Source organism: Manacus vitellinus, unplaced genomic scaffold (genome assembly GCF_001715985.3).
Source record: "Manacus vitellinus isolate BGI_N305 unplaced genomic scaffold, ASM171598v3 scaffold_16_pilon, whole genome shotgun sequence".
In the NCBI taxonomy this organism is placed as follows: Eukaryota; Metazoa; Chordata; class Aves; order Passeriformes; family Pipridae; genus Manacus; species Manacus vitellinus.
Window position 1 is genome coordinate 16646860 of NW_021939189.1, and position 27055 is coordinate 16673914.

At 50.1% G+C, this 27055-nt stretch overlaps 1 protein-coding gene across 1 annotated transcript in view; it reads right to left on the bottom strand.

The window, feature by feature from the left end:
- Positions 1-27055, bottom strand: part of HCN4 (hyperpolarization activated cyclic nucleotide gated potassium channel 4) — a 95440-nt gene that overhangs the window by 24760 nt on the left and 43625 nt on the right. The window contains exons 3-4 of the mRNA XM_018069917.2: positions 11391-11552; positions 3553-3771 (exon numbers count right to left, since the gene is read on the bottom strand). Coding sequence (XP_017925406.2) covers positions 3553-3771; positions 11391-11552 — 381 coding nt within the window. The remainder of the gene's footprint in view (positions 1-3552; positions 3772-11390; positions 11553-27055) is intronic.

Genomic DNA, 27055 nt, shown 5'->3' on the forward strand with positions numbered 1-27055 from the left:
AGCACGTGCTTCTTCAGAATAATGACAAGTGAATATGCAAGGACCTGCCCAGATATATTTTAAGAACAAGAGGCCCTGGATAGACTGCTCAGGGAGGAGGAGGAGGGGGGCAATGAATGTGGAGAGCAGAGAGCTGGAGAGAGTGCCAGTGTAGCACGGATCCTGAGGAGAGATGAGGCTCTGGAAGGAGAGATTACAGCTTTGCTGGGCTCTGCAACGCTGACAGCAGCAATTCCCACCTCTCCTCAGTCACTCCTCTGTGTGCACCTGGGGAGATGATACAGAGAGCCAAGCCCTGCACAATGCCCATCACTGCCTGCATCCTGCTGGGATGGGGGAGAGGAGCCTGGAGTGTCTCTGCTCTGTTCCAAGGAGCGTGGCTGCAGAAAACAGCACAGTCACCCTCCCCAAAGCCTCAAGGTTACCGAGTCTGCTGGGGAGGATGAGAGTGTGTGTGTGTGTGTGTGTGTGTGTGTGGTGACTTGACAGAAATACTAATCCAGCTGAGCTCTAGGATTAGGGAAAGAAATTAATAGGAGAACCTGCAAAAAGCACGAAAATAACTTGCATATCCATCTAGTTTATTCCTCTCCTGGGCAGGAAACACTTCCTCTCACGTGAGCCAGAGTTACTGCAGGCTGTGGGGTACTTCTGCAGTCAGTGATGAGCTTAGATGTGAGTGAAGGTCTGAGCAGTATGAAGTAAGGAAAGCACAGCTGAGAACAGTGGCAGGGAGCAATGGGTGAGGCCAAGTATGTGGGGCTTCCCCCCCCAGGTCAAAGCTGTCAAGTTGACTCAGTTATAACATGGAACTGCACAACATGACTTTGGGAAATGTTTCTATCAGAATCCTTCAGGATAGACCTGTAGGGGCATTGTCTCATGCAGCAAACAGACACCAGTCTTGGATGCAAAGATATTGCAAAGATGTAACACTAGGCTGAGGTTAAGAGATAAGAGTCAGCTGCTGATCCTGCCACTGACTCTCTGTGACCATAAAAACTATGCAATGCAAGATGTGACAGACAGGTCCCTTTTACCTTTGCCTCTGGGACTGGAAATCAAACAGTCACATCAGAGTGCCAGATCTAGAGAGCTGTTCTGAGCCAGAGCTTTTCAAGGGAGGCCAGGGCCAGACCTGCACGGTGGCTGTGCCCCTTGCAGTGCCCGTGGTGGTGACTGCTCTGTGCCACAGGGGACTCCCCACTTGCACTCAGGAACCTCAGCACTGCACTGGCCTGGAGGGGGCAATATCCCTCTCCAAATTCTCCATGGTTCTTACCACCCCATCCATCCCATCCAGCTTCCCTGCCTTGCAGAAACCAACACAGCATGAAATGAGATGCTACAGGACCGGATTTAGACAGGACAGGGATTGAATGTTCAAATGTTCAGTGAATCCAAGGCAGAGGGAGGCAAGCCCTGCTCCTGAAGCCAACAGACAGCATGGCTTGGCTTTTATTCCTCTTCTCAAAAGCCCTGTTTGTACAAGGGAAGAACAAGTTGGTTTGGCAGAGGTCTAGACAACCTGAAACCTCACCAAAAACCTGCTCCTGAACCTTGTCCTGAGGGTTACACCAAGCAAAGCCTCTCAGGACAGTTACCAGCTACAACCTCCTCTCCTGTTTGATGTTCCTGCTGTTCCCCTCCCTCCCCACTGCCTCCCCTTTTTCTGGCTATTCCCAGAACAGTTCCCAAAGTCCCTGTAGGCTGAGCTGTGCTGAGGAGAGAGGCAGAGCCCACAGGTGCCCTCAGCAGAGGTCTCTCAATTGCTGCTTCTACCAGTCGACCTCCAAACTTGTTGAGATTCTCTCTATAATATGCTTCACCAGACACTTTGTCCCATGAGGACTGAACTAAATTGAGTTTCAGGGCTGCAAATCACGGAGCAGCCTCATTTTAATCATGGCTATTCAAGTGCTAAGGAATTCAGAAAGTAAATACATATTTGTTTTTAGGCCATCATTTGTCCCATTTGCAAGAGGAAAATTAACGTATTCAATCCCTGAGGCTTCGATCCCCGGAGAAAAACTTGGGAAATGAACCTGCTAAAACCACTACACATGAAATACACCCTTTGTGAAATCCTCTGTCTGCTGCTTTTGTCACAAAGCTCTTCCCCTGTATCCATTAACACTGTCATTCACGTCTCCACATTCTAATAAGGCTCTAACATTTCACACTGCTCCTGCCACCCCCACTGCAGTCCCTGCTGGCTTCCTGGTGACTGGTTTCCCTGAGCACTGACTGGAATCCAACTTCCAGGGTCAACGTCTGCCCTTGTCTTCAGGCCTGGCTTGAGACAAAGCCCGTAGTGCCCAGTGCTGCAGGTGTAACCTTGGCTGCTCTAGGCTGGCCAGGTGGTTGGATTTGCAAATCAGTCCTTGACTTCTATGCTACTTCAAACACATTTGAATAAATACTCTGCATCCAGAGATTTGATCAGCTTGCGTTCCTGGTGCTGCAGTGTCCTTCTCTTTGGCATGCCTTGCTGTCCATTAGAATTAGTCTGAGCTGTAACACAGAGCTAAAACTCTACACAAAGCCCAGTGTTCTGGATGCATCCTGGTCCTCTATGCTCTTCTCCTGGGTTTTCTCTCTCTTTTGGTTCCAGCTGTGGTTTGGGATCTTCCCTATCCTCAAAGCATGAGTCAGCCTCTGACCATCTTTGCTCTCCCTCTCTGCCCTGCTCTCTTTCCATGGCCCAGCACTGTAATCTCTATGTCTGAAACCTGTTCCTAGGCCATCCCACCTCCTCCCTCAACATAAAATTCACTTGGACTGTGCATGCTTACCACAGTTTCCTCACTTGAATCACAGCTCCCCTTTCACCTACTCTGACTGCACCTGGCAAGGTCAGACAGAATAGGACCAGTTCCTCTTAGTCTCCAGTTTGAATGTATCCATAGGACCCTGACTGTAACAGCTCCTCACCTATGGCTTCCCCAGCCCCACTAACTGAGGGAAGGTGCTTTTTTTTTGGATGCCCTGACCATCTCACAGATTTACAGCATCACCTTAAACCCAGCACCATCCATGGCTGCTGTGGCAGTGGGAGCCTGATCAGCTGTGACATTTCAGGCTGTGCCCTCCATTGTGCTGTTCAACAACGGTGCAATTAATTCCACAGCTACCCGGGGAACCTGCTCCGAGCTCCCAGCTTTGATCTGGGCTTTGGGGTTTGTTCTGTACCTTCACTCATGAGCACTGAAGTGAATAATCTGGATACTTTTAACAGAGTACTTGCTAAACAAAAGCTGCACATTCTGGAACGTTCACTTGGGGTTTGAAACAAGATCTCGGAAAGGAAAAAGCAACTTAGGATTTCAGATAGCAGCGACATTGATAACGTCGATCTAAAAAGACAAGCAGAGACAACAAAAATCACCCACTTCCATTACTATTATCCATCTGATCTTGCATCTGTTTCTTCCAGAGGGTCTGCTGGAGTGAATGGATGGGGATGAATTACCAGGGAACCGCACCTCGGGGTCACTGAGAGCACAGAAAGCCCCGTGGGGCCGCAGGGGGGCTGCCAAGCCCAGTCCTTACCTTCTCCTGGTACTGGCGGCGGGAGGAGTCCAGGGACTGGATGAGGGCGGTGGCGTGGCCGATGAACATGGCGTAGCAGGTGGCGCCCACGATCATGCTGAGCATGGTGAGCCACACGTCCGACATGCCCACGGGCGCCTGCTGCCCGTAGCCGATGCACAGCATGTGGCTCATGGCCTTGAAGAGGGCGTAGGAGTACTGCTTCCCCCAGGAGTCGTTCTGTGGAGACACACGGGCACAGCCTCAGCACGGGACACGGGGTGCCACACACGGACACGGCTCGGAAAAGCACACCCAACGTTGCACCCCAAAATCCGTGGTTAAAGCACCTCCATATGTTAAACAGGCAGTTTAATTCTGCGGTGGCTTGGAGCAGCTGGGCACGCTCCACTTGGAAAAATAAGCACGGATTTAGTCATCTGACACTACCTACTTTGGCCACAGTTCTTCCCGATTCCATGTACTCTTTCCAGCAAGGAAGCCAGACTGTCTGACATGCTGCTAACCTGGGATAAACTGAGATGATGCACTGGGATATTTTCACAATGGCCCACATGTGGGAGAAGGAACTGAAGGGAGTGATTACTCCAGTGGGAAATGGACTTTAAAGCAGAACTGGTAAAAGACTGGTAAAACCTTGCCTGAGCAAGGTTACTGGCAGCAAGATCTTAGAGTGGGGAAAATCACTCCCCAGCAATTTAGGAAATGGTCAGGATCTGTGGTCATTACCTGAGGAGGTGGGAAGGGCAGAAAATGAAGTTGATAATGTGCGGACAGCAAGTTCTTCTCAGTGTAAAACGGGGCTTTTTTTCAGGGAGCTGAGACAACTACAAATGGTCTCATTTGAGAGCAGCAATAACCTGCCAGGAGAGGCCAGTGGAAGGCAGAGGCTCCTCCAGGACACCTTGTGCTCTGCCACTGCAACTCACACAAGCAGCACCTCAGCAATTACATCATGGCACAGGGAGAAAAACCAGCATAAGATTCATGATTATTCTGATTAGCTTGAGTTCATGGAACAGCTCAAGGTACATTTGCTGTCCTGTGGGTACTATCTGCTAGCAAGTCCTTGCCATAAAACCTTGTAAAGTAAATGCACTGTCATCACACATTGCTCTTCCAAGGCATGTGAAAAATGCCTGTGCTACGTGACACTCATGGCAGCACGCGACCTGAGCACTCCTCAGCCTGCTCTCTGCTCCTAGGAAGGTGTGAACGTTATGGATGTAGCTGTGCAGACACATGTACACAGCAACTGGGAAGGTCACTGCACAGAAAGCCTGGTGGTGGCTGGTCAAACAGCCAAGGAACACTTGTGTGACCTCCACTCATCAGCCTCAGCAGCAGTGCCCAGCAGGGCTGGGATCCCCTGGATTTACTGGGCACCTCTTGGAGGTGTGCAAGCACGGTGAGGTGGGTGGGGAAGATCCCTGCAAAAAGCTCTGAGAGCCACTGATGCAGATGGAAATTTTTCAGTCATCTTACAGGTAGCAAACAGTGACAAAGCACAGCCCTGCTGCTGGGAGCTGTGGCACAGAGCTGGGACCTCTGGAGGGAGCTGATGCCTGGTTAGGAGATAAGCACGTGGACAAAGACAGGGTTAGTGTTACCGGGCCAGATTCAGTTACATTATGCAAGAGAGGCCTGATTCACTCTGCAACAAGAAGGGCAAAGCCACAGCAGTGCCAGCAGAGCAGACACAGGAGAAGCAGCACATTCACAGCCCAGCAGAGATTGCAACCTGCTCCCTGCTGGCGCCAGCCTGTCTGGGCTCACCTCCTAACAAAGCAGGAACCTGCTCCCCTGGAAAAACTACCCTCGAGCCAAGAGAGAGGGGGCAAGAGACAATGTGGCCATTGGTGACTGCTCCTGGCTGTGCAGTTGCTCGTGTGTGTGAGGAGCTGCAGCCCAAAGGGGAGCCAGGAACAGGGGAGGGCAAAGGGCACCTGTGGCTCTGTCCAGGGCAGCAGGAAGGGTCTGGCCATGGTGCTGCCTCAGGTGTAAGGGCCAAAGGAGTGAATCCTCTTGCTCCTTCATGCCTAGGTTGTGGCTCCAAGAGTCCTAGCCTAAGAAGTTGGGAGAGGGGGGAGGCATTTTTTTTCACCCTCCATGTTTTCTGTCATTTTGGAGACTCACTTCTGATCCATGAAGGCACTAAGCAGCTCACACAGGCATTCCTGCAGCCTCAGTGCTAACATTTCAATGAGACACAGGCCCTTTCCCTCAGCCTTGGAGTACTGGCAGCTAAAGCCCCTGCACTTACAGAATGGCTGTGAATCCATGGCTTTAGCCCATCCATGTCCCTGCTTCAGCAGAGAAGTTGGAATCCTGAGACAACTTTTGCTTAAAATGGTGCATCGGCTGTAAAAGTGGGAAGCACGTGTCCAGCTTTACTGGGGCAGAGAGGGCAGGGCAGGTGTCCTGTCCCATTCCTTCCTTGTTAAATGAATTCCTTTCCCATTTCTCACTGGATGTTGCAGAAATGCTGCTGCTTTCTGAGTTCAGTGTGGCAGTAGTTTAACAGGGCAGCACACCTCCACAACAGAATTGAGAGCAGGGAGGAAAGAAATGCCGAGGTGAAATTCCGAAGGGAATTTGGGCAGACAGAATAAGAATAGCTGAGCTAGAATGTGATGTATTAGAAAACTGGCTGCCAGGGTCTCTAATGGCAGTGAACATCTGGGCACCAGGCAGGCTCAAGTTTTAAAAGCCATTCTTCCAGCAACTTGCTGTTCAGGAGTGCTGTTTACAAAGAAGCTTGCCAGTGTTTTGTAGGAATTAGTCATCCCAAACTCTAACATCCAACATACTGAGCCCTTGTAGCCTGCAGAAATACTTCTGGCTCCCTGGGAAGTCACAAGTCCCAACCTCAATTCCCATGAGCAGCACTCATGTGAGGACAGACTGAGGAGACGGATGAGTAAAGACAGGCTGAGGGGCCAGAGCTGCAGGAAAACATGGAGTGCTTCAAACAAATCCTGAGCAGCGTGGTCTGCTGGGAGAGGAGACCAAGGACTGCTCAAAGAGAGGCACTTCTGTGAAGGGGAAACCTTTCAGAGCAATGACCTTTAGGATACAATCTGTAAAGAGCACTGGATTCTCACTCATGGCACTGCCTATGTGACGATTCCTTGCCTATAGGTTTAGAATAACTTTAGATTTAAGGCTTTTTGTTCTCCATAGGAGGAGCAGGGAGGTGAAGAATGCAGTAGTTTAGGCCAGGCTAGTAATGGTGGTTCCAAACATACTGTGGACACAGGTTTACCAGCACCAGGTGCCTCCTCCTGGCACAGCCTGTTTCCATAAGAGCCACACCCCTATATAATATCCCACTCCACCAGTCCCCATGGTGGGAGGGCTGTACCACTTCAAATATACTGGAGTGGCTAAAATGGCCCATGAGGGGAGGTAAATGAGGCTTTAAACTGCAGGGAAAAAAAATGACTCTTTGTTAACCAAATCCCAAAGCAAGCAAAAATGGAGCTACAGATCTGTGCTTGAACAGAGTCAAGAGGGGTGTTATCCCAGACACATGCCAGGCACGGAGAGCGTTTGCAAAAGGGAGTTAAAATTACTTGGAAGAATTTTCTCAGACTAGTTTGCTTTTAACATCAACATTGGCAGTGCTAGAAGGGTTTCTCTGGGATTAGAGCCTGGACTGCAATGCCTCTGCTCAGATCCACCTTTAAATACTTGGAGACAACGTTCCTGGAACTCTTCAAAGGCAGTGCTGGGTTCTGTAGTGTCTGTAGTGTAGAAACAGCTCGAGGAAAAGTATGGTGTCTTACAGGGTGTTCTGGTTCTGATGTGCACTGAGTGTGTCTGGCTGAATCCTCACTGGAGAAGATTAGTGAGAGAAGAAGAGACACAGAGAAGCACTGGAACTTCTTGGGCTGGGGCACAGTCTACGGGCACAATGGATGCCTGACTTACACCATTAACTTTTCAGAGAACTAAGGAGCTGTAGTGGTGACAGGCCATATTTCAGCCTTGTGAGCTCCCGTGTGCGTCTCAGCAGTAATCTTATCTGGCCACTGAGCTGTTTCTCGGGGTTTGCTACTGCACTGCCCTCAGACCCAGTTGTGAAATAAGGGCTCTGACCACCCCTGCCCTCCCCTGGACAGCGCTGGAACTGCTGGGCCGGGAAAACACACCTGGGGGGAAGAAATGGACAGAACCGCCTGTTCTGGGCTTGTTTCCAAGGAGAGCTCCGTGTGGCCTCCACCTGACAGCAGGGAGTTTCCCAGGACTCTGAGGGCACCAGTCCCAGTTGCCCCAGTCAGCCCTGCCTGGGACCCCCCCAAGCACACTCTGCTCCAGGCCTGGCACCCACACCTTGCCTGAGCTCACTGTACCCATGTCCTGGGCACTGAGCACGTGCTGTGCCCTTGTTTCCAGCCTTGCCTCTGCTCCCACCTCATGCTACTCCCAGCTGGACTCCCTGGGTAGACCCTGGATGTGACTGTCACCCTGCCTTCCCTGGAACAGTCAATAGCCCCAGTTATCACCAGTTCTGCTCTGCCCACCTGATTTTGGACTGGCAGGACTGTGCCCTGGCTGGTGAGGGCACTGCCTGTGCCTGTTGCCCTTAGCTCCTGGCTCACATCCCATCGTGGAGCAGCCCTGTTCTTGTTGCTCCCTAACAGATTTTACAGAACATGATAATCACTACTCAGACTTAATGTCTGCTGAGGGAGGGCAGGAGGGACCTGCTGGCCCAGAGGCTTGGGGGAGTTAGGAATCACACAGCACAGCCATGCAGGACTGCTCTGTCTTCCCACAACACGTGCTGCATCCCTCTCTCTTCCTGCTTTCTATCAGCAACGCCCCAAGAAAGTGCTGTGAGCAGGGAGGGGGCATAAGCTCAAAGTGAATCTGCTCCCCTCCCTTTGGGGGAAGGAAGGAGGATCAGTGTTTCCTGTGCAAGGTTGCTGAGTTTGCCACAGGGATATTTGCCTTCCCTGCAGGGTTTATCAGTTCAGCACAACACCCCAGGGAATGAGCCACGTGTTTCCAGCAGCCTTCAGGTCTCAGCAGAGCTCGGGTTCCTGGGATGGAGCTGCCAGGGCAGGGTCTCGGGGAACAGCAGCAGCTGACTCACCAGTGCTTCCAGTTTTTAATAAAGTGCACTGCAGGGAAGCTAATGCTGAAGCCCCTGGGACTGGGGCTGAGCAATTAATACTGAAAACATCCTTCCCTGCCATTTCAGGAGTCATCCAGAGACCAGTTCCTTCACAATTGCTAAAGATGGAACATGGTGCATGTATAAAACACCAAGATGAAGTGGACTCAGGGATTTATCGAGCCCCTGATATGATTTTGGCAACACCAGGCCCTTCACAAATCCCCTGGACGAGGATCAAATCTTTAGGAAGCAGATGGGAGATGATGAATCTCCTTTCTCTGCTGCATCGAAATCAGAGCTGGTTTTATGGACTGCCAATGACTAGGTGGGAAACCCCAGAGCAGTGGAAAAGCAGCACCAGCACACTCAAGGAGAAAGCCTCTGAAGCTTTTGGCACTTCACTTCCAGCTCCCCTTGCCTACAGCAGCTTCAGAAGATTCCTCTTTTTCTACAGTGGTTCCATCCCAGCTTTGTGGCTCCTGTGTGTAATCAGGGCAGTCGTGCACCAAGTGTATTTATCTCCTCAAAGCTATGACCAGGTCAGTACAGAATGTCCCAGAATCCAACCTACTGTCACAGACTGATGCCATCCAGGCTTCTCCCCTCCCAACCCTGTCCATCACAGCACTCAAGCAGAGCCATTCTGGAAACTTCCATCAACATCCTGGCACCAAAGCCTGAGAAGAGCCCAGACCTCCAGTTTCTTGTTGCTCCTGACTCAGTGGCCTCTGCTATTACTTCACTTCAGACCATATGTAAATCCCATCCACATCCATCACTGGTCCCAAAGACACATCTGGAAATTGTCTCAGGAGATTAAAGAACATTATTGTGAGAAAAAAAAAACCTATCTGATTCCAGAAGAACTAATTACTCTCCTTTTTAAATATTCCCATCTCAAGCTATTCTGGGGCTGGCATATTCCTGAAGTGGAAGCCACCTGAACTATAGGTGGGGCATATAACCATATAACCATCTCTCCAGTTCTCAATCCCAGTCTCCTGAGGCTCCATTTTCAGAGATAATAATTCTTTTTCCACTTCTATTAAGTGGAAAAAAAAAAAAAGAAGGTGATTTAGCTGCAAAGAAGAAGAAAAGTCACACAAGGCCAGTTTAATTCCCAGATTCACAGGCTCTCAAGGCTGGGAAGACAAGACTGCAGCATGAGTGAAGCTCTGCTCCAGATAGAAGCATGGTACCCTGCCCCTCCTGGAGATTCTGCTGAGCCTTCCTGCCTCTGGAAGGCATCTTTCCCCCTCTCCCCAGTGTTGCTGTTAGAAAGGTGCCTTGGCTAAATCTCTTCTTCCTCTGTCCTGCCTTCTGCCACTTTTCAAGACCTTTGCCCTTGCCTACAGTTACCCCGAGGGCAGCTGCAACCCCAGCTTTTACCTCTTCCCCGAGGGATGGATGGGAAGAGCAAAGAGAAGTTGTTGCCATCAACCAGCAGCCGGATGTTGGGATAAGGGAAACATGGTTCAGATGTGCTGTTCTGAACCTGTCCTGCAAGGGCACCACAGCCAAGTCTCCTCATGGGATGGGGATGGGTTCAGCCTGCACCTCTGAGCTCCCCAGGGTGATGAGCTGAGTGTCCTCTTGAACCTGAACAGCACAAGGGGGCCCTGATCTTTGATTGCTCCTGCCATATAAATAATAAAAAGGCAGCATGGGGGAAGACCAGGCAGCTGCTGCATGGGTTGCTCTTCTGCTGGAGATAAATAGAGGGTTCCAGACTCCAGAACTGCCAGTCTGGCACCTTTCAGCAGCAGGAAGTGAACGATTATTGCAGAGGGAAGAAATGAATAAATAAACCCCAAACAGACGACTTTTTCATGGATGCTCACTCCTCTCAGGCACAGGCAGCAAGTGCCCACAGCTCTGCATGTGGGAGGCATGGCGAGCTGGCACAGCTCTTATACATTTTACATTTGTTCTGTTCTGCCCGAGTGCCTGATTATTTCCTTTTTTTTTCAGAAGAAATTGGCTGGGGGAATCTGGAGGTTAAGAGCTGCAATGAGAGGCAATTTTTTAAGCTTTGTCAGTTTTTGCTGTTTAATCAACTGGACATTGTCCCTTTGAATAAAAGATCCTGAATTCTCAGCAAGATGGTTGAAAGGTACCATGAACTCCCCGTGCATTTACCATATGGTATCAAACTCCCTCACAGCAAACAGCAGAGGAGCAGCACAGCCTGGGATGGCGTTGGGAAGTCTGGCTCCTGATCCCATGATGGGAGGCCCAACTGTGGCCCGGCAGGGTCTGTGTGAGCCCACCCTAATGGGATGTTGTGCAGCTCCATGGAGGGAAGGGAGGGTGATCACACCGGCCCTTCAAGAGGATATGGAGCAGAGGGCTTCCCAGTTTTTTGGGACCGGTGATGTGAATGATGGATCAGACCCAGCTACGGTTCCAGGACCCCCTCTGTCTCTTCCTTTGGCTCAGGATGCCCAGAAGCCCTTAGAAAGCCGTTTCCACCCTTGCTCCTTGCTGTTTGGAGCCAGGAGGGGGAGCCTGGCTCCTGCCTTCCACAGCAGGACCCGCAGCAGCTCTGCCGGGCCGGGTCCTGCTCCGCAGCCCCGGGACCTCTCCCTGCAGGATCTGCCTCCCAGGCGCCTCCGTGCCCGCAGAGCTGGATACTGGGGGGCACTGGGAAGCTGGCGGATGGCATGTGGGCGCTGGGTAGGGTGACCGAGGGCCCGGCAGGGCTGGCACTCACCACCATGCGGTTCAGGGACACCCAGCAGTCGTCGGGGAAGTCCTGCAGCATCGGCACCAGGAACTGGAGGCAGCCGTCCCAGTGGCACAGCAGCAGCATCATCCCAATGAGGTTCACGATCCTCACCACGGCACTGGCCAGATCGTAGGTCATGTGGAAGATCTGCAGGGGCCGACAGGGAGCAGATTAGATGGCAGCTCCCCAAAAACAACCAACCCAACATAATTAGACACAGTATCAGGGTCAAGAACTTGCTAAAGTGACAGAAAAGGCTGCATCAGCTCAGGTCAGGCACAGTATGCAAGCAGAACCAGCTGAAAAACAGATTAAAAACCAAAATACAAAATCATAATCATTCACCTCTCTTGCCCTGTGTTTTTGCCTTCTAATTTAACATTAAAAGCTCCATAACTCATTTTATAAAATAAGCTGGTTGCAAATATTTCTGGAACATTAGCCACTCCTCGGAAATAAACTCTATCATTACATCTTTTAACTGCAGTGCCCTTCTTTGATTTCTGTTCTTGCTGAATATATGTTACACAGTGACCCATGGTGGCAGCTGTCTTTGTACTGGATGTCAGCTGCAGTCTCTGCACATATCAAATGCAAGAAAGAACAGCTTCAAACTCAGCAGAGACTTCTAGAAGAGGATCTGATTCATCTATTTTCTTGTATTTCTTGTATTCTGCTGTATCCCAGCAAAGGTAGGCAAGGAACAGAGAAGCATGGCAGAGCTGTACAGGAGTTCTTAGCAAGGAAGCCCAGAAACCTGTACACAGCTCTGCAGTCGGGTCTCGAGGGTCCCTATCCCCACGCTGCATGTGCAGCCAAGGCACATGAGGGACACTGTTTTCCCTACAGTGGAGTGTTGTGGAGACTTTGGGCTGCTTGGCTCTTTAATGCCCAGCTTTGTGATGACAGACACACAGGGCATGTGGTGGCTCCTACCCTGAGCTCTGTATCCATCCAGGTTTAGTTTTCCCTACCTGAGGTGGGCTCTGCAGAGGGATTGCTGGCCCTGTGTGGCTCAGCCTCTTCTGCCATTAACACAGTTCATGGAGAGAGGTGACTTTCCTAATACTGGGAAAAGGTCTTTCCCCCAGAGAGTGGTTGGGCACTGAACAGGCTCCCCAGGGCTGTGGGCACAGCACCAAGGCTGCCAGAGCTCAAGGAGCATTTGGACAATGCTCTCAGGGACAGGGTGGGATTGTTGGGGTGTCTGTGCAGGGCCAGGAGCTGGACCTGATGATCCTTGTGGGTTCCTTCCAACTCAGGATATTGAATAATGCTGCGATTCAGCCTGGCAGTGGTTTGGATATGTAAGGACCACACAGTGTGCTGGCTTCCAGTGCATCCCCCGAAAACACGGACACTGAACACATCTGGCATCCTCCCCATGTGCTGCCGTGTCACCAGGGCAGTTTGGACAGTGCTGGGATGGATGGAGGTCCAACACCCACGGCCCAGCCCTGCCAATGTGTCCTGCCCTGGAACCTCACCTGGAGGAATGTGAATCCCTGCTCCTCGCACACACAGACCTGCCGTCTCTGGCAGAGGAGGGGGAAACACTCGGCCAGCGGTGTGTGAAGGGAGCAGAGACTCCCTGCTGTCAGCAGCCAGGGCCAGGCCTGCTCAGGAGCCCTGCCTGGGCTGAAGGCACACATAGCCTGCCTGCTGTGCAGCCCAGCCTGCAGTCTGGTGACACCATGTCCTAGTTGGATTTAATGGAAGGGAACAAAAAGTAGAGGAATTGAGGAGCAAAGAAGACTACAGTGAATCGGGTAAGACTGCATGTCCCAGCTCTATCCCTGCCTTTCCTCCCTGACCTGAGGATGGTGCTCCCTCACAGGATTATTTCATTTAGCTCTGTCCTAATCCTGCTTGAAGCTTCCCACAGAGCTTGAGTAGCCCCTTGTGCTCTCTCTGGATTCCCCAACAGTCCTCCCACAGCCCCTTCACTCTGGCCCACGTGTCACCTGCCCTGTCCCCTCCACAGCTCTGCCCTCACACCTCGGCTGCTCCAGCCCTGCCCGGTCACACGTCCTGTCCCTGCCCTGCCACCACACCTCTCCACAGTGTGAGCCCGTGTGTTGTACAGCTGACCTCCAATGAGCCCTGCAGAGCACACAGTGACACCTGTCCAGTCTCACCATTTCCTTGGGGATGTGGCAGGATTAACTGTCAGTTCTTGGGATGTAAATAAACCTGCAGACACAACTTCCTCACAGGCAGTGGCCAGAAGGGACACAGACCCTGACCCAGGTGTATGTAAGACAGCAGAGCCTGGGCTCCTCCAAGCCTGGGCACAGGTGGATTGAGGTGACTCCCCTGGGAATCACCTCCAGAGGGGAAGGTGACTCTGAGGGAAATGCCTGTCAGGAGGTGTCTGGGACAGGCCACGGGTGTGCTGTGTGACTGTATGGCTAAATCCATACAACTCCTGGCTGCTCCAACAGCAACAGTCCTGCTCCTCCCACCACCCATGGCAGTGGGTACCTGCCACATTTGCCTGTACCACGGATCAGCCCCCTCTCCTCCCACAGTGAGTCAGTTCAAGAGCTAAAAAGGCAGAAAACTTTTGTTATCACTGTTATCAAGGGAAGGAATCACGGTTTGCCAGTTGGAATTGGCTCATCACTGTGCTGTCAGAGCTGGCTGTTCAATTTGGATGCCTGTTTCCACACCAGATATTAACACCTCCCCACCTAATCAGGGTGCCACGAGGTCATGTGCTCAGAGCAGGGTTAACATGCTCAATCCAGGCTGGGAGGGAGCCACAGAAGGATGCTGGAAACCAGAAGGATGAATGATTTGGATAACTGCTGCTAAACTCCATTATTTCTGCAGCATCCAAGATGCAGCTGGAGCCCACAATGCCAGTCAGTGTGAGAAAGGCCATTCTAGTGGTATTTCTGGGCTGAAAAGAAGAGCATATCCAAAATGCAGCATGAAAGGCTGTTCTAGGAAATCCAGCTCTCAGTGCTGACTCAATAGGTCAGTATGAAAGCTGAGCACATAATTCATAAAGAATAATTCCTCCTGGTTTCCTCTTTTTTCTCCCCCTTGCAGAACTGATCATTCTCATTTAGATAACCCAAAGTGATTCCAGGCTGTGGGAGGGAGAGCCAGGGGCTGTGCTTTTAATGAAGCCAGAACAGCACTTTGCAGAAGCACCTCTGAATGGATCTTTTGTGTCACCAGGGTTTTTACTGTGCTAATGACTTTTCCTCTCACACCTCTGTGTGTTTTCAAAGAGCTCCAACCCTCCTGTAACCCAGGGAACTCCAGCCAGGGACAGGGTGAAGCCCTGTCAGACTGAGGAAGTGCCTTTCTTCCTATAATAGATTAAAAGCACAGAAAGAGCCTGAGGGAATGGATGGCTCAGGGGACAGGTGAATGGATATGCAGCTTCTTATATGATGGTTGGGCTGTCTCACTGGAGTCTCTGGAAGGATACACCCCCAGGGTGACACACCTGGGCTGTGGCACGGTTTAACCTGGGGAGATGCACCATGGCTCAGGAATTCCCCTAAGTAAGCCCAGATTATGAACTCCAAGTGTAAATGTCTGAACTGCAGGTAAAACAACTCCAATCCCAAATGTCTCAGGAGGTACCAGCTCATGGCCCCTCCTTGGAATACATTTGCATTCACAAGCAAGGGAAAACCAGGCAACACTGGCTGTGCAGCACAGAGGAATAACTGTGCAAGGGTGTGAACAAACACCTTCCCCTGAGAGGATCCTACTGCAAACAGGATGCTTGTGTTCCAGGGAACACAAGGTGCTTGTGTTCCAGGGAATACTGACTCCAGGAATGTGCTGGAGAGTGTTGCAGTGCCCTACAGCAATTCTATAGCTTGCCAGGGAGAGGTGGGGAAGGAACATTCTAGAACAGCTGGTCCATGAGTGGTAACTGGAGCTTCTCTGGTTTTCATCATTAACACTCAGGGATTTTTGTCCTGTTGTAACACGACTCAGGCAGGGTCCCAGAGTATCACACCTCCTTCACCCCAGAACTGCTTGTGCTTTCTGCCTCTGCTGCCTGTGACTGGGAAGGAAGAGGAGGAGAAGGGCAAAGCATGGATTCACACTTAAAATCACCTCTTTTCAGGGGCATTCTTTGACAGAGCTTATATCCCTGTTTCTTGACAGTCCAAAACAAGCTGTGGTTTCAGAATCCCTGCTAGAAAATCAGTTCTGTCCTTCCAGCTGAAGGACACATTGCATGCTTTCTGAAAGGACAGCTTGGGAAAGTGGGAGGACCAAAACTTCCCTCAACAAAGTCATCTCCACATGTTATGTAAGAGCTCCATCTTGGAAATCCCACTTATAGGGGACAAGCTATCGGGATCCTATCAGAATGAATCTGAAATGCTGTCAGCCCCCAATGACTCGGTGCAGTCCTCCCTGATGGGCTCTGTACTGCAGCATTCCCTGAACCTCAGCTCTGGAGCTGGAAGAAATCCAGGACCCCGTGGTGAAGTGGGGCCTGGCTCTGGCAGTGAAAGCAGGGCTGTGATGGAATCAAAGCTGAGTGTTTAATTAGGCATGTTGGTTTGTGCTGGCACATGGCTTGGTGGGGCTATCCAAACTACAGCCCACCAGAATTCCTGTGATCCAGGAGGGCCATGCCACTGTCTGTCTGGGGCCACAGAGGCTGGAGTGCTCCACGGAGAGGACCCTGGGGCAGTGCTGTGCAGGGAGGCAGCTCCCTCCAGGCACACTCTGCCAGCCCTGGGCCTCCACACAGCCCCTGCCACTGCACTGAGCTCCCCAGCTCAGCAGGCTCAGCAGGCACAGCCAGGCTGGGATGTGACTGCACAGCCAGGCAGGGATGCAACTGCACATCCAGGCTGGGATGTGACTGTACATCCAGGCTGGGATGTGACTGCACAGCCAGGCTGGGATGTGACTGTACATCCAGGCTGGGATGTGACTGTACATCCAGGCTGGGATGTGACTGTACATCCAGGCTGGGATGCAACTGCACATCCAGGCTGGGATGTGACTGTACATCCAGGCTGGGATGTGACTGTACATCCAGGCTGGGATGCAACTGCACATCCAGGCTGGGATGTGACTGTACATCCAGGCTGGGATGTGACTGCACATCCAAGGCTGGGATGTGACTGCACAGCCAGGCTGGGATGTGACTGCACATCCCTGCTGGCTTTTTATGTACTGGAGGTGCTATGCTTGGAACAAATGGGTTGTCCTGGGGGTTTGGGGACAGCGATACAGAGGCATCCTGATGATCCTGACTGGAGCCAGCATGGCTGAGCTGGAGCTGCACACCCTGCCAGGGAGAGCTGACAGCTGAACGCTGTCTCTGCACAGAATCCCTTCCATCCATGGCCTTTCTGAACAGACTCTGCACCACAGGGAGGCAGTGAAAGTGCTCACTGCCCTACCAGCAACATCACAGGACTTCAGTAGCACCACATCCAGACTGAGAGCCCTGCTGGTCCTGAGCCAGTGCTGGTGTCTGTATCCACATGATGGTTAATCTACAACTGTGATAAATCCCCTGTGGATAATCAAGGAGCTGTGACACTGCTCCAGCTTAATAGAAAGCAAAGAATTTACTCTTCATTTATGCCTTAAAAAAACCAAAGGCCTGAAAAGGAAATACAAATCTCCAAAGAGAATCAAAACAGTATCGTATGTTGTTCTGAGTGCTCCAGGGTCAGAGTCAAGGTTGTTCTGCTGTGAGGAAATTCATGTTTACTTATATTTAAGAAGAGTATTTGTGGACTACGGGGAGGAAAGTTGACATGTCTTTTACTCTTCCTTTTTTTCTTTGGCTTTTGTAGATAACAGAGGTAAAGATACATTTTCCTCACAGAGGCATTAGCTGCCTTTTCAAACCTCAGTGTTAATCTCCTGATATACTGGGGATAGGTGGTTACTGCCAAGAGCTTTTCTGAGCCTAAAGTAGTTACCCAGATTACTGAGGGTGGCTGTGCAGCAGCTCCTGTGTCTCTCTGGATTACCTTTACAATCATTGGCTGGGCCTCATCCTGCTTAGTTCTGAAACCAGCCTGGACAACAAGCTCTTACTCTTTCTGGCCAACAGGCAAACTAAAGGCAGCTCATTGAAAAAAACAGTGGTTTGGCTAATTTTGGGATCACTACCACAAAGCCAGGGCCAATTCTTGTGGCAAATGTCACCTTCTCCACACTCAGCATGAGTCTTGACTGACACAACCCTCGTAAGAGGGGAAGGGCTTGGGAGCCTTGATGTGCAGATCCATCCTGGGAGGCTGGAGTGAGGAGAGGGACAAACAACATGCACAACTGGCAGGATGGGCTGGCTTCCCCAGGAGGAGAAATCCTCTCCAGGCACACAGAGCATTATGCACATTAGAGCACCGAAGCATGGAAGCCATGAGCATCCACAAGGAGCACAGAGCCAACCCCCTGAGCAACTCTGTGAGGACACACAGGAAATCAGAGCTGAGAGGGAAAGGGCAGCTCCCCCAGGAATTCCACCCGTTGAGTAAACCCACCCCACTGGGAAACACAATGTTTCAGCAAGACAACACAAAAGGGCTCAGCTGCTCCTTTCCCTCTCCTGGTGCTGCTGTGGGAAAGGCATCATCAACCCCTACATTTGCTCCTTCCTTACCCTCCCCAACTTCCCAGTTATTCTTCCAGTGATGTCACGTTTAAGCTGTGCCAAAATATAAACTGATTTTACTCCAAAAGGTTTGCTGTCTCAGGTAACTCCCCAGGTTTTGGTGGAGAATGGACACCTTTTGGAAGAATGGAAACATTTTTCTTTGGGAAGAATGGACAAAATGCTGTTCTTGCCACTAAAACATCCAAAGATGCAAACTCTAAATTTCTGAGGCAACTGTTGCTCATCTTGCTGAAAATATGCTCAGCTAAGGAACAGAATTCTGTACAGGAACGCAGTGGGGTTTATTTACTTCGCAGTGTCCCGGGAAGTGGGAGGCCCCTGAGAAGGATCAGCTCTGGGTCAGACAGCCTTGGGCTGTGCTCATCACAGTGTGTTCAGCAGAAGGGCTCAGTGGTACAGGAGGAGGGAGTTTGGGATCCAGATTGTGTTGGGACAACGCTGAGAGCACCAGGCAGCACAGCAGATGGGCTGGAGACGGGAGATCATCTGTGGAGCACAGCTACAGCTGCAGGCACTGTGCAGGCTCAGGCTGTGCTCCACAGCTTGGGGTGCTGGGGGATTTGGTTTTGCCTACTTTTTGCTGCGCCAGCAAGGAAAACTATAGCCAGAAGATCAAGTTTTAGATGAAGGCAAGAGTTTGGGGTTGATTCTCTTTTTATGCTTGCTTTGCACCAAATGACATAATCAATGTCAGCGGAGTTGCTGATGCTGCCCTGAGTCACAGCGAGAGGAGAGTCAGGGCTGTGATTCATTGGGTTTAACGCTCACAGGGGAAGAGATTGGGGATGTGCTTGGCTCAGGGCTGCCTGGAACAGCGAGTCTGAGGGAAGAGCACCGAGTGCCAGGTGTTAAAGAGAGATATCCAAGCAGATTTTACACTTAAAATATAATAATCCTTTGTGCTGCTGTGGCAGTTTTCATGTGAAGGTCTCAGGGGGCTCGGCTGACATTAATCTGGTGTGCTTCCTTGTCTCCAGTGTGAGCTCTGTTATTCCAGATGGGCCAAACGAGGCACTTAACAGGGAAAAGCCACTTGCCAGAGGTTGCACTGGAAGCTGAGAGCAAAGTTTTGAGCCCAGCCTAGGGATGCCAGCTCTGCTGTCCTGCTCTAACCACTGCCCATGGACTGTGGGTACCAGCTGGAGCCCAAGGAGGTGCCCTTCAGGTCCAAGAAAAGCCTCAGTGTGTCTGTCATGCAGGGAGGCAGCAGGATCCTGCTGCAGCCGGTGCTGTGAGGCTCTGTAAGAACATGATGCAAGCCTCTACCTCCTCCTGAGATGATTTAACTCTTCCCAGGCAGCTTACTTTGCCTAATGGAAGTTCTTCTCCAGGTAGGAGCTGAGGGGTCGTGGACAGAGAGCAGCAGAAAGCCGGTGCAAAAAAGAAAGGTAAAAAAAAAGCATTTTCTTGCCTTCTCCCTCAGAGACTTGTGTCTACTGGAAAATATTTACAGCAGAGAAAGGTGAAATATCAGGACTAATTAGCCCTGAGAAGGTTGGTATAAATGGCAGATGTTTATGGATATATATAAACCCCAAAGATCCTGCTGCCACCGTGTGTTTTGCCTCTTGCACTCCCGGAGTTGAGGTTGTCATGACAGCAGCCCCCCTTCCTCTCTCCATGCCACCATTCCCAGCCTAGACTTTAATCTTCATCATTTTAAGAACTTTTGTCACCACAGCAACGTGACACAGACTTTTAAAAATATTTTCTAGCGCAACTCAAACGACCGTCTTTCCTGCGTGGTTCTCTTTAAACCTCTAGGAAAAAACATTTAGGGTTGGACTCTGCCCCTGCTGAGCCGGGCTGTGACTCCCATGGGTGTGAGACAGCAGGGACAGGAGCTGGCTGGTGCCTCCAGTGCAGAGGAACGGTGGCATTTTCACCTCCCAGGGAACAGCAACACCAGGACTGGGGCCGGGGCTTTTTCCAGCACCTCTAGGACTTTGGAGGAAGCTCCCCTTTGCTTTTCCATAGGGCTTATGTTTCCATATACCTTCAGCTCAGGTCTTCAACAGGATCTCTCACTACAGTTGAATGTCTTTGGAAAAAGATAAAGAAAACAAGCCCCCAGAGCTGTAAATAGGTTGGGTGTCTCGTTCTCAGGGGGAATTAGATACCTTACCTGCCTAGGCTGGTTTTAATCTCTCCTGGCTCTTATCTGCATCTTTGGGAATTGTAGTTCTCCTGAGAGGCTGGCAATGAATCACTTCTGGAAATAGGTCACAGGCTTTTTTGGAAGTTTAAGAATGACCAGAGTCACCAGACAAAAGGTCTGTGTCGCTCAGTAGCTATACATAGATGTGCTTAGGGAAAGAATATCTGGGAGGCCAGGGGGAAAGGGAGCACAAATACCTGAGAAAGGGGCAAGAAACACAAGTGGTTTGGAACTGGGGCCTCAAGGCCTGGAGATGGCACCCAGAAGGAGCACTGAGTGGTCTGGGAGGGTGGTCCATGTGGCTCTGTGCTGGCTGGCACTCAGGGGAGCTGGAAAAGGGAGCTGAGCAGCACAGTGAGGTAATCCATGGATGACTCAGATGATGTAGGTGAGTCCAGGCTGCAGCCTATGTCAGAAGGACTCATTTGTGGTCTGATCAAAAAGTCACTGAGCTAAGTGGGAAAACACCCCCTGAATGCACTGAGCTCAGGCACAAAGTCAATTGAAACAGTTGGCTTGGACCAGTAATGAGACAAAATACTTATGGCAATATTGATCAGGGTATGCCATTACCTAGGCCAGTGTCAGCCTTTCCCTCAGAGCACGGATCTGTTTGCAGTGAGGAAACTACAGAGTTGTATGAGCAGGTGTGCTGAGGAAGGGGATCCCAATCCTCCCTCCCAGCAGCACCACAGGTCTCGAAGCTGGGCCATACCATGCACTGTTTGGAAGCTGTTTGCCTTCCTTAAGTGACAGCTTAGTGGAACATCCCTGATCGAGAAGTAAAGTTAAAAGCCAGTAACTTTAATTTACTTATTATTTTGGAGCTGTTGTTTTGGAGTTCATCAGATGCTCCCTCTGAAGCATTTGAGAGTGGACTAAATGAATGTCTCATCTGCCACAGGTGCCTCCCTGTCCCATTTACCTCCATGCAGGAGCCTCACTCAGGGAACTAGGGACTGCCACCTGGATTTGTATCCATAAACACACAACCAGAACACAGGAGAAAGAAAATCAGATCAAGAGAAGAGACTCTTCAAATGAGAAAGAAAACTGACTTCTCAAAATTCAGACTGCCTATAAAATAGCCCTCGTTTCCAATCTAGAGAAAGCTGTCACAAAAGAAATCAGCAGTGACCTTTGTTTTCTTATTCCTTTCAGTCCCATTTGAAATTTTTAGTTTAAAATTCATAACAGATTTCTTAAAATTCAAGACTGATCCTTGGGGATCCACGTGACTAACACCTGAGATATACTATCAACTCACCAGGTCCTGCCCTGTAACTGCAGACTTGCTGAAGAACAACAGAACTCTGCAGTTTGCTCTTGATCAATCAGCATTATTTCTTTAACACAGTTTGCATTTCCATCAAGACAGCAAAGCACACACATATTATCCCACTACTAACCCCATCTGGGTTTCTGTAGGAGCACACGGAAAGAAGTTGAGCCAGAAATGCACAGCCCAAAATGGAACAAGCAAGTGCCTGTTTGTCTTTGAAACAATTCCCTCTGCACAGGCCAGGCAAGGTCTGCACAGGCAGGTGAGGCCCCCCCCACGTCCCAGAGGGGCTCAGGCAGTTGGAAACAGAAGAGTTTATAGTTTGATTACATTTCTGTCCAAAAGCAGAACCTATTGCTGCTCCAGCCTGGCACAGCCTGCCAGGATGCTTCATGTTCTGCAGGGAGATTGAGCACTTTCCACCTAACTCAATCCTGCGCTTTAATTCGATTACAGCCACGGCAACCAAGCACAACTTCCACCCTTGACTCCTGTGATGCTGTTAGTCACTGTAACATCCCTGGAAGGAAGCAGCCTGGCAGGCCTGGAGCTGTGAATGGTTTCCTGCTCCACGAGGCAGCGAGTGTGACACAGATAATGCAGCTCCTCGGGCTGCAGCGCCGTGACCTCGTGTCTGAACGGAGAGCGGAGGATGCTCAGCACAAGGGCCCTGCCTGCACATGGGCTGAGCCTGCTGCAAGTCTCTGTGCTCCACTCTGGGCACTCTTTCTTGTCCTTGCTGGGAACATTTCAGGGAGGGCAGGTGGAATGCCCGGTGCACTTCCCAGCAGTGCTGGAATTGCTGCAGCCCCGGGTGAATTTGGAGGAGCACCGTGCCAGCCGCGGGCAGGCAGCTCCCGGGGCACCAGCACCACCAGCTCCAATCCCTGTTAGTGTTGGGTTTTTCCTAAGTTGCTTGGACAGACACTGGTCTGAATATATCCAACCAGGGTCTGAATCATCTTTTGGGAGACCTCACAGTGAAAGGTTTCCGTGATGCAAATGTGTTTTCATACAGTGTGTCACACGTGTCACGGCCGGTCCAGGATGAGGAACAGGGAGACAAACACCCTTGTACTCTCCTGGAATAATAATAGCAATATAACCTTTTCCACACTGCAACGTGCACCTGAGAGAAGGGATCTCTCTAGGGGACAGCACAGTGAAAATAACTCCCCGTGTGACACATCTCGGAGGACCTGGACCCTCCCATAACCTTCAGACACACCCACACAGGCTGCACCCATCCCAGGAGAGCCAAGGGGGGAGTGGCTGGGTGCATTTATTATTTGCTTTAAGAATCTAGGGCAGGAAAGACTGTTTTTTAACTAACAAGCAGCGTAGATTATATTTGTGAAAGTATGACAGATTAATTCCTGCTGTGGTTGTATATAGATTATAGAAAAATGAACTAAGTCAGAACAAAGATGTTTAAAAACAGTACTTAAACTCTACCTAAAATATTCCTAAACCTCCATTAATACATGCTGGGCAGGAACAGAGTCCCTAAAGGCTGCCATTTTAATTAGAAATCCAACAGGAAATGCTGCCTGATGACAGGTATCAAGGCAAAAGATCCCCAGAGCCACAGCCCAGGAGGAGGAGATTTGCACAGCTCTTTTAGGGGTACAACACAACAATATTACAATAATTGTAGTAACAGTAATAATAACATTTGGGAGGGATGCTGTATGTTGAAGCAAAGGACAGGGGTGTTATAAGAAGGTGCTGCTGTCCTGTATCTCCAGCTGTGCCTCAGAGGCTGGATCTGGAGGTAGGTCTCCACAGGGAGAATAGCAAGGGAAGTTTCCCCTCCTTAGTCTCTGTACAGGGCTCTTCTGTCCTTCAAACAGACCTTCAAACCTTGCCACCCTTTCCTTGCAGCAAACCTATACCAACCAACCACCCAAAAAGCAAAAGCTGTTAGAAAGTGCTTTCAAAAGGCCACACCCTTCCCAGGACGGTTTTTATCCTGTTCCCCTGAAAAGAAACAGGCATTCAATACCAAGTCCCTGTCTGCCAGTGCTGGAACAGACCCAGACACCAAATGCTCCAACAAATGTTAACAAAGCCCTCATCAAACCTTTTCTTCTTGCTGCATCATGTGATCAGAAAGTATTTTATTGGTATTTCTCTCCAAAAAGGTACACTGCCTGATCAAATTATTTAAACAAAGCTGCTTGCTTTGGCCCCATTTTTGCTATTTTCCTTCTGAAATGGCATTGCTGCTACATCCATTTAACCTTCCCTTTTAACCCTGCTGGGAATGGAACCTACCACTGTCCTCATTCAGTCCTCCCCTGGCCTGTGGGCCTGACTTCCCTCACTCCAGGGTCCACATGGAATCATTTCACCTTCTTCAGCTGAAACCACAACTGACAAGGTCTCCAACCACATCAGCTGTGGAGTCCAACTGCTCCCAAAAGAAGGAGTTTCCAAGACCAGTTAATTCAGAACAAGGCACCGGCAGAGGGCTGATAACCCACCTCCTTGGAACACTTCCCCTGAATGTGTGAGAGATGGATTTAAACTTGGAAGCAGGAGTGGTGTTTAACCTTCCAAAGCTGTTGTCCACCTTGTAGCCCTGGATGCACTTGGAGCTCACACAAACACCCAAACTGCCCTGGAATGGTGCTGCCCGTGGAAGGAGCTCCAAGGGCTGAATACCTGCATTACCTGCTGCCTGAAAGAGTGTTTCCTTGACTGCATTTGGAATTTGCTGCCTTTTCAATTGCAGTGACTGCTCCATATCTTTGCTGAATACGGCAGGAAAAATATATACAGCCCTCATCTTTTTCTAGCTGACTTATTACTTTACAGGTTTTTTTTTTTCTTTTAATCTCTTCCCCTTAAAGGAAAGAATTTCGAGCTCTTCCTTTATTCCAGGTTGCTCTCAATCATTCTCAGCAGTTTTCTCTGAATTCACTTTACTCTCTAGTATAGAAGTAGCCCAAGCAACTAAAATTGGGACATTTCTATACTCGGTTAACCTACAATGGCCATTTATATTATTTTTAGTGCTTGTTTCCACCCTGTGCTCCCCCAATTCTTGTTCCCTTTTTTATCCCCTCCAGCAGAGAATCAGAAGGTAAGAAGTTCTACAGAAGAACCTTCTATAGAGAAGCTGCACTACAAAACAGAAACAGAGCTGCTTTAAGCCCTCGTATTTACTCTGCTCGGTTTCTTGTGCAGTTTTAAAAGAAACGGAGTCCTTTGGGAATCCAGTTCAAAACCTGCTCACTCGACCTCTCCTGCCTTGCCCTCCATAGTCTGGATCATTCTTCAACTTCAAGCTGATTTAACAACACCTCGTTGCTGTGCAAACCCCCAGTCCAGCAGCAGGAGAATGTGCCCCTGCTGGTGTAAAAGAAATGGGCAGAAAACAAAAGTGATGGGAGCAGCACTGAAAAACGACCAGGGGACACGGAGTACAGGAGAAGGACAGCACTGGTCATTCCTTGCAGTCCCCCAGCAGCTGCCACAGCACAGCTCCCTCTCAACACCTCTGAATGGTTATTCAGAGAAGTTCTGGGGGGGTAAAACCTCCCTGACCTTGCGCCTTGCAAGAGCCATGTCTGCACTGGCTGTGCCTCCAGAGGCTCCAGGCTGCACCCACGAGACTGGATCTGCACTGGGAAGCAGAGATGGGCTCCAATAAGCAATGGGAATGTGGAGCCAGCCTTGTGGCACACACTGTTCCATCCCTAGCAGTGGCTGCAGCACTGGTTCAGGGCATCAGCAGTGAATTTAGGAGGGCTGAGTGTCTCAGGGTATCTGTTCCTGGATGCTGAGCACCCTCAGCCTGGATCTCTCCAGACCACGTGAATGAGAGCTGTGCAAAAGGGCAGGGAACACTCAGACCATCTACCTTGGGAGTGGAAGGTGGCCCTGCCCACAGCAGGGGTTGGAACTGGATGAGCTTTACAGTCCCTTCCAACCCAAGCCCTTCTGTGATTCCATAATTCCATGAAGTCAGGCTGTGGGCTAGTCCGGGTCTGGCCTGGTGCAGATGCAGCAGATCCCACACAAGCAGGGACTCGAGGAGTGGCTCAGACCCACACTGAAGGGTCAGCAGGACTCGAGGAAGGCTGACATTGCCTTTTCTCCCCCCAAAAATGTACTAATGGAGTGGTAAAACTGCAGCACAGGATTTGTGCCCTGGAAAGCAAGCCATGCTGTAAGAAGGGATGGAAGGGACCAGTGCAGAGCTCCAGTGGTTTGCATTTACTATAATGAGTGTCTTTTCCATGAGCTCTCCTAACCTGAGGCAGAATCATAATTCAGTGTCAGCAGTGATTATAAATGAAGCCAGATCCCTGACCCCACAAAGCTTTGGCAGAGCAAGAAATGGGAATCAGGACACAGCATGTCAGGCAGAGGATGGAGACACCAGGAGCAGCTGCAACATATGGGATCAGGCAAGGAGAACCAGCAGGGCAGTGGAGACACTCTTCCTAGACAACGTTAAAGTTCTCCTTTCAGAAAGCTTTAGCACTAGGGCTGAATGACTCTGAGCATCAAATAACACTAATTATTTCTTTCTCTGCATTTATGGTGCTTTCCCCTCCACAAAATGAACAGGAATTCAGCTGCAGGCAAGGAGCTCTGCTGGAGCAACATGGGGAGAGAAAGTTGGGCTGTTCTGAAACCCAAAACTTCAGGGTTTCTCAGCAGCCTGTGAAGGAGTGGTGGGATGCCTCAAAACAACAAGGTTAAACTGAGCATGGGATGAAGCACATGCAGGGCACCAACCTTGACCAATTCAGCCTTCCAAGCCTGGAGGGGAGAAGCCAGATAGGAGCCTATTCCATCAGTTTAGGGCTCAGCATGAAGTCAGAACCACGGGATCTGGTTTCCCAATCTCTGTCCCATATACCTGAAATCTCACAAAATGTAAGATTTTTGCCTCCTTTCACTACACTTGGGTTCCCAGCACCATCACATTCCAGAATGAAGTGACACTTGAGAATTCAGTGAAGTTTCCCTCCATGACCACCTACAAACTGGTAACTTCCTCCAGGGAATTTGTTCAGGAGCATGTTGAACAAATGCAGCAGTAGTAAACTGCTGTAGCAGCAGTAAACAAAATAATCTGAGGCATCAAACATTTCACAGCCCTCAGTGGGAAGACTGATTATGGAAAAGAGTCAGGAACAGATGTCTGATATCCCAGTTATTAGTTTGGATCTCCCTAAAATGCCAGGAACCTCAGTTTCTGCTAGGATTAGACTGGTGTCCAAATTTTTAATGAACTATTGGTAACTGTCCCCACTAGGGAGACAAAAAATGATCTGAACATCAGGATTTCATTACAGATCCCATCTGTGGTCCAAATGGAGGATACAAACACTTTTGACAAGACTAGTGACAAAGAATTTGGCAATTGTCTCTTCTTCAGATCTGCTGGATGTGGAGAGGAAGGTGAGGAGGGAAGTGTTGAGGATCATTAGGGATGAGGTGAGGACCATGGAGCAGAATGTATTGGGATGCAATTAGAGAAAACTAATTAGAAAATTAGAAAGCATCAAGGGAAAATATTGATTGTAAGGATCTTTCAGGGTCTTTGCCCCATCCCCGGA